We start from the raw sequence: 12,179 nt of genomic DNA on the forward strand, positions 1-12,179 counted from the left end.
GGTGGGACAGGGCTGGGGACAGAGGGGACATCAGGGGAGGGACAGGGCTGGGGACAGAGGGGACATCAGGGGAGGGACCAGCCCCTCTGTGCCTCCCATGGGAAGGGGATCCCCGCTGCAGAGCGGCCGGGAAGGGGTTAAACCCCCCCCGCCCCCGGTGTTCGGGGAGTCTCGGGCGGGGCGGGGGCTCCTCGGGACTCGGAGGCATCGGGGGGGGGTGGGAACCAGCCCCGGGAGGGGCCGGTACCGGCGCGGGGGGAGAGGCTGGACCGGGAATGGTGTCCCTGGGTGGGGCTGGACCGGGAATGCCGGACCGGGAATGAGTCTGGACCGGGAATATCGAACCGAGGGGATGGGGATGTCTCGGGGGACGGGAGCTACCGGGAACGTAACGGGGATGTGGCTGTACCGGGGCTGTACCGTGACTATACCGAGGCTGTACCGGGGCTCTACCGAGTCTATTCCGGGGCTGTACCGGGGCTGTACCGTGACTATACCGAGGCTGTACCGGGGCCGTACCGGGGCTGGGGCTGTACCGTGACTATACCGGGGCTGTACCGGGGCCGCTGTCCGGGGGTGACGCCCTGCCCGATCCCCCCCTCCCCACTCACCCGCGCTCCTCGGGCATCCTGCTCGGCCCCGCTCGCCTCCCGCCGGGCCGGGCTCGGGGCCGGGCTCGGGGCCGGTGGGAGCGGAGGGCGCTGCCGAGCCGCCCCGCCGGGCCGGGGGCCGCGGGGGGGGCACAGGAACCCGGAAACGGCGGGGGCGGCGGGGGCGGGGTCTGCCCCGCCCGGAACGAGCCCGGGGCTGAACGGACACCGGGGATGGGGACACCGGGACCCGGGGGACCGCGAACGCGAGCCCGGTGCTGAACGGACAGCGCCGGGGGGCACCGAGGGCACGGCCACGCCGGGCACGAAGGGACGCGCGTCGGTGCTGAAGGGACAGCGACCGGCGGGACACGGGCACGGCCACGGCGCTGCCACCAGCGTCCCCATCGTCCCCAGTGTCCCCGAGTGTCCCCCAGTGTCCACCGGCCCCGGGGATCCTCCCAGTGCGCCCCCGCAGCGTGCCCAGCTCCCCCAGTGCCCCCCAGTCCTTCCCAGTGTCCCCCATCCTGCCCATTCCCCATTGCCCCCACCCCAAATCACTCCCAGTGCCTCCCAGTGTCCCCCATCCTGCCCATTCCCCATTGCCCCCACCCCAAATCACTCCCAGTCCTTCCCAACCCTCCCAGTGCCTCCCAGTTCCCCCCCATCCTTCCCAATCCCCCAATCCTTCTCACCCTCCCCCGTGCCCCCCCACCCCTTCCTACCACCCTAAATAATTCCCCACATCCCCCTCACCCTCCCCGATGCCCCCCAGGCCCATCCGCCGGCAGGAGGAGGCGGGGGGCGAGGCCGAGCCCGCATTTGTGGGGCGGGGGTCTCGCTTTTGGGGCGGGGGTCTCGTTTTTGGGGCGGCGCCGGGCGCGGAGAGCGGGAGCGGTGCTACATAGGTACATTATATATAGTATATACACCCACAGGTACACGTGTGAGATTAAATAACCCCGGCCCCCCCCGGGGCCCGCGATCCCCGGACCCCCCCCCATTAAATAGCCCCCTCCCCCCTCCCCGAAGTGGCTCCAATCCAGTCGGACCCCCCGGCCCCGCCCCCCCCCCGCCCCCTCCCCACGCGCCCCCCCCGCCTCCCCTTCCCAGTATAACCAGCTCTGGCTCCCAGTTGCCCCCACATCCAGTTACTGTCGGAGACTCGGGGGCGGGGGGGGCAAAATAGAAATGAAAATCAAAGGGCGGGACCCCCCCGGCCCGGCTGGGGGCGGCCGGAGCTTGGGGGGTGTCCCGGCCCCAGAGAAATGCCGTGATTTTGGGGGGGGGGGGTTATTTACAGGTGAGGGGGGGGGAGCATCGCCCCCACCCCATAGGGGACCCCCCCCGTGCGTCCCCCCCGCCCGGGGAAGGCGAAAGCCCCGGGCTCGGGGGGCGTTGGTGGGGCTGGGGGTGTCCCCATAGAGGGGCGCCAGGCAGCCCCCCATTCCCGGGGGGGGGCGGTGGGGCTGGTGCCCCCCATCCCCTGCGGGCTTGGCAAAGGCTCGGGGGTGCCCCCTGCCCGGCGATGGTGGCACTGAGGGGTCGGGGGGGACACTCGGGGTCCCCCCCATGGCGATGGTCCCGGGGTCACCTCGATGTGGGGCTGGGGATGAGTCCGTGGTGGGGGGGCTGCGGAGCAAAGACCCCCCCGGCCGTGCTCCGGTGAGTCCCAAGAGGAGGAGCTGGGTCTGGGGGGGCTCCCAGCGTCCCCCCCAGCATGGCTCACATTAGTTGGGGATTTGGGGGGGGGGGGGACGACATCGTCCTGTGTGCCCCCCCCCAGGTGTGCCAGCTGTGTCCGGGGGTGGGGGGGGGGGGGGTCACGTCGAGGGGAGGGGGAGGCCTGGGGGGGGCCGCGCCCCCCCCGCGGGTCCATCACGTCACCACGAGACTCACACTGGACACAGACACGAACGCGGGGTGTCCCCCCCCCACCCCCGGACCCCCCGTCCGTGCCCCCGAGGGGGGTGGGGGGCACCAGGAGGCCTTGGCGGGGTCTCACCCCCCCCCTCCCCCCGGGGAAGGGCTGGGATGGGGCGGGGGGGGCAGGGCCGGGGGTAGGGGGGGGTGTGAGGGGGCCCCCCCAGGATCGCTGCGGTTTTTGAGGGTGGTTTAGGTCGGGTTGGAATTTTTCAAAGTCTGCAGCTTGGCCTCCAGTTCGGAGATCTGAAAAACAGCAAAGGGGACAGGTCTCAGCGGGGGGGGACACACACCGGGCTGGGGGGGACACGGGGACACGCATGGGGACAGGGGACACGGGGGAGGGAGGGACACAGCCATGGGGACAGGGAGATGGGACAAGGGGGGGACATGGGGGGTGGCACCAGGGGGACAGAGATGGGAGGTGGGGGACAGGGGGGAATGAGGGACACGTGGGGGGCAGATTGGGGACACTGGGGCTGGGGGACATATGGGGGTGACTGGGGGACACACTGGGGACACACGGAAGTGACTGGGGGGCACATGGGGGTGACTGGGGGGCACATGGGGGTGACTGGGGGACACACTAGAGACACACAGGGGCGACTAGGGGACACACTGGGGGCACACTGGGGTGATTGGGGACACACAGAGGTGACTGAGGGACACATGGGGGTGACTGAGGGACACACGGGGGACACAGGGATGGGCTGGGATGGGCAGGGGGCTGCAGGCAGGTGCTGGGTGAGTCTCTGTGGGATGCCAGGGGACATTTTGGAGGGTGATGGAGGTGGCTGAGTGGTGGCGGGGGGGGGGCTCTGCTGGGTGTTGGGGACCTCCCCGCTGTGCCCTGGTGCCCCCCGGCCGGGCAGGGCCGGCCCCTCTGCGGTGACCCCCCTGCGGGATCCTTTGGGATCCTTTGGGATCCGCTCTGCCCCGCAGGACCCGTGGGGGATCCAGCATGACCAGCATGGGATCCCAACGGGAGCGCCGGGCCCCGTGCTCAGCACCGGTCATTGGGATCTCTTGGGATCCCCTGGGCTCAGTGCCGGTCACTGGGAGCCCCACACTCGGTGCCAGTCACTGGGATCCCCTGGATCCTCCACACTTGGTTCTGGTCACCGAGATCCCTTGGGATCCCCTGTGCTTGGTTCCGGTCACCAGGATCCCTTGGGATCCCCTACACTCAGCGCTGGTCACCGGGACCCCATGGATCCCTTGCACTCAGCGCTGGTCACCGGGATCCTTTGGGATCCCCCACACTCAGTTCTGGTCACCAGGATCCTTTGGGATCCCTCATGCTCAGCACCGGTCACCGGGATCTCCCACGCTCGGTGCCCATCACCGGCACCCTGTGGATCCTCCGGGCTCGGTTCTGGTCACCAGGACCCTGCAGAGCCGGGATCCACTGCTGGGGAGATCCCTCTCGCCCCTCAGGGCACATCAGGCCCCAGAGCTGGAGCCCGGGCAGATCCGCTGCGATCCAGAGCGGGATCCAGGCCCGGGAGGAGGCTCAGGACACCCGAGCAGATCCCGAGCAGATCCCCAGCAGATCCCCAGCAGATCCAGGGCAATCCAGCGGCAGGAGCAGCAGGGTCCGGTGGGAGCAGATCCCCCACGGTCCGGTGTGGGATCCGTGGCTCAGTCCGGAGCTCCGGGGCCGCCCGTTGGGGTCTGGCGGCCGATCCCGAGCGGATCCCGGGATCCATCGCTGGCACGGCCGGGCAGGGGGTCAGGGACATCCCGCGTCCCGGCGCCCCGTGCCCACCTTCTCCTGCAGCTTCTCCATCTCCTCCTTGTGCGCCAGCTCCGACTCCTCCAGCACCCGCCGCTGCGCCGTCTCCTTCTTCAGGAACTCGATCTCCCTGTGGGGATTGGCGCCGTGGGTGCCCGTCCCCAGCCAGGGCACATCCCAGGGTTTGGGTGGCAGGGCAGGACCCTGCTGGGCGGGTTGGGGTGCCCGGGGATCCCCCAGAGGATGGGCCGTGCTCAGGGATGCTCAGGAAGGAGCTGGTGCTCCATGGATCATGGGACGCTGGGAGGGTTGGGCTTGGAAGGGAGCTCAAAGCTCATCCTCTGTCCCAGGGTGCTCCCAAGATGGATCCGTGCCAAGGGGAAGGTCCCTGCCAATGGACAAAGGGTGCCCAGGGAGGATTTGGGACCTCAGAGATGGGTGTGAGTCAAGGGGAAGGAGGTGGTTCCCCAGGGGTGAGCCCATGCCCAGGGAAGGTGCAGAAGGAAGGACAGAGGGTGCCAGGGAGAGTTTGGCACCTCAGGGAGGTGTCCCTGCCCAAAGGATGGTCTGTGCCCAGGGACAGAGGGTGCCACAGAAGGGTCAGAGCCCCTCGAGGGCTCCACACCAAGGGCACAGGGACAGGAGCTGCCTGGGGAGGGTCTGGTGTCCAGGGCATGGACCCATGGCCAAGGGATGGACTCATAGCCAGGGATGGACCCATGGCCAAGGGATGGATCCAGGATCCACAGCCCAGGGATGAACCCATGGCCAGGGGATGGCTCAGCCCAGTGTCCCAGTCTGTGCCCAGGGACAGGGGTGCCCGGGAGGGGTGGGACACCCTGGGGACAGGTCCCTTCCCGAGGGGACACCAGGAGCTGCCCTCACTTCTGCTGGTACTCCTTGATGAGCCGCTTGGCCTTGCTGTACTTGCGCTCCAGGGTCTGGTACTGGGCCTGGGTCTCCTTGAGGTGCTCGTCCACGGCCTGGCACAGGTTCTGGGCCTCCATCCAGTAACCCTCCAGCTTCTCCATGCGCTCCTTGTTCTCCTCCACGCTCTGCTCCAGCTGGGCCTTCTCGGCCCTCCAGCGCGCCTTCTCCTGCTCCAGGCACTGCAGCTGGGGACAGCGGGGTCACCACGGCGTGTGGCACAGCCAGGGAGCGGGGTGGGACACGGCACAGACAGGGATGGGACATGGCACTGCCAGGGATGGGACATGGGACATCCAGGGGACAGGGTGGGACATGGCACTGCCAGGGGTGGGACGTGGCACAGCCAGGAATGGGACGTGGCACAGCCAAGGGATGGGACGTGGTGCAGCGTGGCATGACATGGCACAGCCAGGTGACAGGCAGGACAATGCACAGCCAGATGACAGGCAGGAGATGGCACAGCCAGGGGATGGGACATGGCACAGCCATGGGAGCCATGGGGATGGGACATGGCACAGCATGGTAGGACATGGCACAGCATGGTAGGACATGGCACAGCCAGGTGACAGGCAGGACATGGCATGGCCCATGCAGGGCAGGTGCAGAAGGACATCCAGGGTGCCAGGGCAGCTGTCAGAGTGTCCCCCCACCCTTGGGCATCCAGGACCCCTCCTCACCTTCCTCTTGAGCTGCTGGATCTCAGCCTCGGTCACGGCGTGTTTGATCTGGAGCTGTGGGAGAGCCAGGGTGGGCACGGGGTGGGCACAGCCCCCCGGGCGGGCACCCCCTGCCCTCTCCAGCCCCTCCTCACCTCCTTGAACTTGTGCACCAGCTTCTCGGGGTCCATCTCCACGGGGGACAGCGCGTCCTCGTTCTCGGCCAGCTCGAACACCTCGATGGCCATCTCCCCGCTGGGGAACATGGGGCTCATCTCCTCCTCCTCGTCCGTGGCGTACTCCCCGGTCTGTGGGGGGGCACAGGGGCGGGGTTGGCGCCTCTGGGTGCCCACCGTGCCACCCCCAGCCCTGCAGGGCAGCGCTGTGCCCTCACTCACCTCCTCGTCATCCTCGGTGTACTGCGTGTAGCGCTGCTCCATCATCTCGCGCTGCCACCGCTCCTGCTCCAGCGTCTGCTGGATCAGCTGCGCCACCTCGCTCTGCTCGCCTGGCTTCTCCCGCCCGATCAGGAACCTGGGGGGCACCACGGGTCAGGGGGGACACCCAGGGGACACCCAGGGGCACCACGGGTCAGGGGGGACACCCAGGGGCACCACGGGTCAGGGGGGACACCCAGGGGACACCTTTGACGCCCTTTGCAGGGGACACCCCTGCAGCTCTCCCGGGAGCAGCGTGTTCAGGGGGTGAGGATGAGTTGGGAGCACTTTGGGGTCACCAGGGTGGCACGTTGCGGGGAGATGGGGCCAGGCGGTGGGGCCAGGCTGCGGGGCAGGGATCCCAGGGTTCAGCACAGCCTGGGGGGGCTCTCAGGGCTGCCCACCCCCCCAGATCCCAGCTCATACCTGACCCTGCCCTTGGTGTTCCTGAGCACGGAGGCAGCGAAGCTCTGCGTGACGCCCACCAGGCTGGTGCCGTCCACCTCCACGATCAGGTCGTTCACCTGGATCCTGGGGACAAGGGCAGCCTCACAGCCCCTGCCCAGCCCTGGGGCAGCCCTGGCAGCCCTGCCCCGCTGCCCGCAGCCGTACCTGCCATCCCGGTGTGCTGCCCCTCCTTCCGTCACCGTCTTGACAAAGATTCCCAACTTCTCGAGGCCCATGTCGGCCCCCGCGCCCATCCCGATGATGCTGATGCCGAGCCCCTCCGAGTCTGCGGGCACACAGAGCCGTGTCCTGCCGGGCTGGCACCTCCGGGCTGCCCTGGGCACGGCCCTGGGGGCGGCACCCACCTTTCTCCAGCTCCACGGGGAACAGGTCGAGCCTCTCCACCCTCTTCTCCAGCTCGTACTCGGCCGAGGCCGCCATGGGATCCACGTCCTCATTGCGGCGGTCGTAATCCTCGTTGGAGTAAGTGCTGAACACCTGGGGGCACCGGGGAGGGCTCAGCCGGGGGGGGAAACCCCACAGGAGCCCCCCAGGAAGGAACCGAGCCCCTGGAGAACCCCAAATGGTGACAGGGGGGAGCTGGGAAGGACAAAGGGGTGAGTGAGGGTGGCTCGGGGACAGGGGACGGTGCCAGGACACCCCAAAGCCTCCCTGGCCGGGCTGGGACGGGCACCAGGCTGGGAGCCATGCCCTGCTCGCTGGGGGCAGTGGGGAGGGGCTGGCCAGGCCTGGCAGATGTCCCTGGAGGGGCCCCAGCCCCTCGGTGCCGCCAGGGAGGGGATTAGGGATCACACAGCACGGGATAAAGCCTGGCCACAAAGGGAATTAGGGCTCAGTGTCAGGGGACAAAGGCTGGTGACACCCATGGGCCAGCAGGATGCACCGTGTGGCACCCAGGGGTGACAGGGAGGAGCAGGGCAGGGGACAGGATGTCCCCCTGGCCACAACGATGTCCCCCTGTCACAGGAAATCCCTGGGGGGGGGTCCCATGCTGTGCCCCCCATCCTGTCCCTGGGTCCTGGGGGATTTGGGATTGGGGGGATCTGCAGTGGGGAAGGGGCTGCAACATGCCCCCAGTGCTGGGCTGGGGGGGGGGGTCCCCAGTGTCACCCGTCTTCCCCTCCACAGTGGGTTTGGGGGGCTCAGCATTACCTGGGCAGGGGCTTGGGATGCTCTAACACCTGGGTGTCCACCTCACCTATCCCCATGTGCCCCCTCACAGCTGAGAGGCTTTGGGATGAGCAGGGCACCCCAAAAATCCCATCAATGGGTTGAGCTGAGCACCCTAAAAACCCCCACCCATGGGGTGAGAAAAGCACCCCAAAAACCCCATCCATGGGGTGAGAAAAGCACCCCAAAATCTCCACCTGTGGGGTGAGCAGAGCACCCCAAAAACCCCATCCGTGGGGTGAGTAGAGCACCCCAAAATTTCCATCTGTGGGGTGAGCAGAGCACCCCAAAATCCCCATTTATGGGGTGAGCAGAGCATCCCAAAACCTCCTCCACCCCAAAATCCCCATTTATGGGGTGAGCAGAGCATCCCAAAACCTCCTCCACCCCAAAATCTCCATCCATGGTGTGAGCAGAGCATCCCAAAACCTCCTCCACCCCAAAATCCCCATTTATGGGGTGAGCAGAGCATCCCAAAACCCCCATCCCCAGCCAGGGCACCTTCCCAGGGCTGGGCTGGCACATCCCACGGGACCAGGGCCACCCTCCTGCTGCAGCCCCCCGTGTCCCCAGCCGGGCCATGGCAGTGTCTGTCCCCTGTCCCCGTCCCAGGTGGGGCCACCCACCCGCTCTGACTCAGAGCCAGAATATAGGCCGGCCTCTAAAAATAACCCGGCTCGGGCACAAAGCACCCGCTGCTGCTGCTGCTGCGGCCGGGGGGACCCGGGCGGGAGGGAGGGGACACCCCCAAAGAGCTGCACGGCCCCGTTACCCCCCCCTCCATCCCGGCTGGGGACCCCCAACCCCGCAGGAGCCCCGCAGGGAGGGGGTGATGCCGCCCACCCGGCCACGCTGCCGAGGCACTTCCCCTTCCTCCCTTCCTCCCCTTCCTCCTCTGCCTCCCTTCCTGCCTTCCTCCCCTTCCTCCTCTGCCTCCACTTCCCCAAACCGTGCTGGGCACCGGGTTGGGGGCACAATCCCCCCATTGTCACCGTGTCCCCAGGGACCCCCGCGCAGGGAGGAGCCCCCAGGGATGCCCCAGCCCCATTCCGGGGCATTTCGGGCATCCCCACCCAAAATATGGAGAGGTTTGGGCCCAGCCTGGGCACGACACGGCGGTGGCACTGGGTGCTGTGCTGGGTCCCAGCGCCACCTGTCACTGTCACACCAGGCCTGGGGGATCCGGGCACAGCCCCTCATTAACCAGCTAATTAACCAGGCCCAGGCCCTGCTTCCCCCAGCGCAGGGACAGGGACAGGGATAGGAAGCCCTGTCCCATGGGGGGCACAGGGCATGGAGACACAGACCCCCAGCCCCTTTTTCTATCCCTGCTAAAGGGGTGATTGTGTAGGGGTCACACAGCCAGGCTGGGCTGCCCATCACCCTGGTGTACCCCTCACCTTGGTACCTTACACCCTGGTGTACCCCTCACCCTGGGGTATCCATCACCCTGGTACCCCTCATCCTGGGGTACTCCTCACCCTGGTGTACCCCTCACCTTGCTACCCATCACCCGGATACCCCTCACCCTGGGGTACCCCTCATCCTGGGGTACCCATCACCCTGGCACCCCTCACCCTGGCTGCCCTCCCTCCCTGCCCAGCCAGGCTCACCTGGATGGGGGCCGTGCTGAACTGGATCTTGCGGTTGGGCACGGGCTCCTCTTCCTCGGACAGCCCCGGGATCTCCACGCAGCCCGACTCGGGCTCGTACAGCCCTTCGGCCTCGTCCTCCTCCTCCAGCCCGCTGCCCCCCGAGTCCTCCCCGAGCCCGCTGTAGGCACTTATGTCCACCAGGTCGGCCTCGGAGAAGTCCTCCTTCTTGGCCTCCTCGGAGCCATCGCCCTCCTCCGCCCGCTCGCCCTTGACGCCCTCCTCGCCCGCGGTCACTCCCGAGCCCCCGTCCGGCCGTGGGGCCGTGGGGCCTTCATCCCCTTTGGCCGGCTGGGCCGCGGGCACCGCTTCACCCGCCGCCGCCTCCTCCTCCTCCTCCTCGCCCTCTCCGCTCTCCTCCACCTCCACGGGCTTGATCTTGCACACCTCCTGCACCCTTGGCGCCGTCGCCTCCTTCTCCGCCGGCCGCCCGCTCTTCGCCGCCGCCTTCTCCTCCTCGGGCGGCCGGGCACGGGCCGGGGTGGCACTGCCCTCGCCGGTGCCATCGCCCCGCGTGCCGGGCGTGAACACCCTGGGCCGCTTGGCCACCGCCTTGGCGCCCAGCGGCGCGGCCGCCCGGCCCTGCGCCTTGTGCAGGTTGTTCCTCAGGTCGGCCTTCTCGAAGACGGCGCTGAGCTGGCTCACGGTGGGCGACACGGCGTCGGCGTCCAGCTTGTCCAGGGACTCGGTGCTGCCGTTGAACCTCACCACCACGTCCAGCTTGCGGTCCTGGAAGCCGGCGCGCTCCTTGCGCAGCAGCAGCTTGGTGCTGGTGGCCTTCTCCTGCGGGCTCCTCTCGAAGATCTTGCGGGTCTCCTGCAGCTTCGAGAAGGGTTTGTCGGGCTTGGAGTCGAAGCGGCTGACGCGCTCCGAGACGCTGGTGCCCAGCTTGAGGAGGCTGCCCTGGTCCACGCCGTCGCCCAGGCTGCCGGCTCGGGGCAGGGAGAGCCGCACCGGCTTCTCCTTGGCCTTGGCCAGGTCGCAGGCGCCCTCGGGGCCGGGCGCCGTCCCCATCTGCAGGAACATGTTCTTGATCCGATGCACGTTGGAGCCATACTTCTTCCCGCGGCTCTTCTTGCCGTCCTCGCCGTCGGCCTCCTTTGTGGGCGCCAGGGCCTGGATGCTGGCCTCGTAGGCGTTCCGGTGCGGGGACGCGCTGCGCAGCCCCCCGGCCCCCGCCGCGCCCCCGGCCGAGGGGGCCCCCCCGGCCCCGCCGGCCTCGGTCCTCAGCATGGTCCCGGCGCCCGCATCGCTCGCCGCCACCGCCGCCGCTGCCCCCGGGCCCCGCGCCCGCTACCGCGCCATGGGCGGGGGGCTGTGCCGGGGGGGCTGTGCCGGGGGGCAGCGCTGCCCCGGCCCGGTCAGGCCATGGCCATCCCGCGGGCCCCTCCGCTCCTTCCTGCCTGCCTTCCTGCCTTCCTTCCTCGCCGCTCCTCCTCCTCCTCCTCTTCCCCTTTCTGCCGGTGATGGAGCCGCCGCCGCCGCCGCCGCCGCGCTCTGCCCGCCCCGCTGCCCGCAGAGCCCTCTGGGTCTGAGCAGCGCTCGCTCTTCCTCTTCCTCAGCCGCGCTTCGGCCTCAGCGCCGCCGCCGCCGCCGCAGCCCGGCCATGGGGACGCTGCGCTGCGCTCCCCGCGCCCGCCCCGGGGTCCCCTCCCTGCGGCGGGGCCCCCCCGGCACGGCGCTGTGCAGCCTGGGGCCCCCCCGCCGCATCTGCCGTGCTGCCGCCCCCCGGCTCTGTCCCCGCGTGTCCCCACCCGCGTCTGTCCCCGCGTGTCCCCCTCTGGTTCCGTCCCCGCGTGTCCCCCTCCGGTTCTGTCCCCGTGTCCCCCTCCCCAGATCTGTCCCCTTGTCCCCCCTCCCTCCTCAGTTCTGTCCCCATCTCTCCCGCAGCTCTGTCCCCGTGTCCCCTCAGTCTCGTCCCTGCACCCCCCCAGATTTGTAGCCACCCCCCGGATGTGTCCCTGTGTCCCCACATCATCCCCTCAGGTTTGTCCCCATCCTGTCCCCATATCCCCCCCATTTTGTACCCACACCCCCCCCGTTATCCCCGTGTCCCCCCCCAGTTTGTACCCCCGTCCCCCATCCTGTCCCTGTGTCCCTTCCGGCTCTGTCCCCGTGTCCCCACTCCCGTCCCCGTGTCACCCCCACTTGTCCCCTGCTCCCCTCCCCGGGGTCCCCCCACGCCAAAGCCCCCCCAGTGTCCCCACAGGACCCCGATGTCCCCCCGAACCCCTCCGGGGGTGCAGCGCATCCCCTGGCAGTGGTGGCAGGAGGGGACACTGTGACAAGGGCCCTGACCGGTGAGGACAGCGCTGCCCCCCGTTTCTGCACAACCAGGGAATATTTTGGGGGGATTATTTGCATTTTTTGTCCTCCCACTGCGTTCCTGAGGGCGAGGGGGCAGACCCTCCCCCAGGTCCCTGTCACTGTCACCCCCGCGTCGCAACTTTCGTGTCACCGTCCCCTCGCAGCGCACACGCGTGTTCCCGTCCCGCTGGTGGCCATGCCGGGGGGGTCTCAGCTGTCCCCAGGTGTCCCCAAATCGCCACCCCCGAGTGGTGGCACCGGGACCAGCCCGCCCTGGGGACACCTCGGGGGGACACGGGACAGCCCCGGAG

The 12,179-nt window shown here is 69.0% G+C and overlaps 1 protein-coding gene across 1 annotated transcript; it reads right to left on the bottom strand.

Annotated features, from left to right (window-relative positions):
• Positions 1-1,689: 1,689 nt before the first annotated feature.
• On the bottom strand, positions 1,690-11,113 carry PPP1R9B (protein phosphatase 1 regulatory subunit 9B). The gene is made up of 10 exons (XM_059489067.1): positions 9,523-11,113; positions 7,084-7,216; positions 6,884-7,004; positions 6,698-6,802; positions 6,233-6,368; positions 5,990-6,142; positions 5,856-5,909; positions 5,134-5,363; positions 4,282-4,378; positions 1,690-2,759 (listed from the first exon to the last, which is right to left on the bottom strand). Exons 1-10 carry the CDS (start codon positions 10,792-10,794, stop codon positions 2,706-2,708), a joined length of 2,355 nt encoding a protein of 784 aa, XP_059345050.1. The 5' UTR covers positions 10,795-11,113; the 3' UTR covers positions 1,690-2,705.
• Positions 11,114-12,179: the final 1,066 nt, after the last annotated feature.

This window comes from Ammospiza nelsoni, chromosome 26, assembly GCF_027579445.1.
Source record: "Ammospiza nelsoni isolate bAmmNel1 chromosome 26, bAmmNel1.pri, whole genome shotgun sequence".
NCBI classification, from domain to species: Eukaryota; Metazoa; Chordata; class Aves; order Passeriformes; family Passerellidae; genus Ammospiza; species Ammospiza nelsoni.

Bases quoted from the DNA above. Each gene is read 5' to 3' on its own strand.
- PPP1R9B (XM_059489067.1), bottom strand. From the start codon at position 10,794: ATGCTGAGGACCGAGGCCGGCGGGGCCGGGGGGGCCCCCTCGGCCGGG. The intron at 5,910-5,989 runs GTGAGGAGGGGC...GCTCTCCCACAG, and splicing joins TGGTGCACAAGTTCAAGGAG to CTCCAGATCAAACACGCCGT. The intron at 4,379-5,133 runs GTGAGGGCAGCT...CAATCCCCACAG, and splicing joins ATCAAGGAGTACCAGCAGAA to GGAGATCGAGTTCCTGAAGA.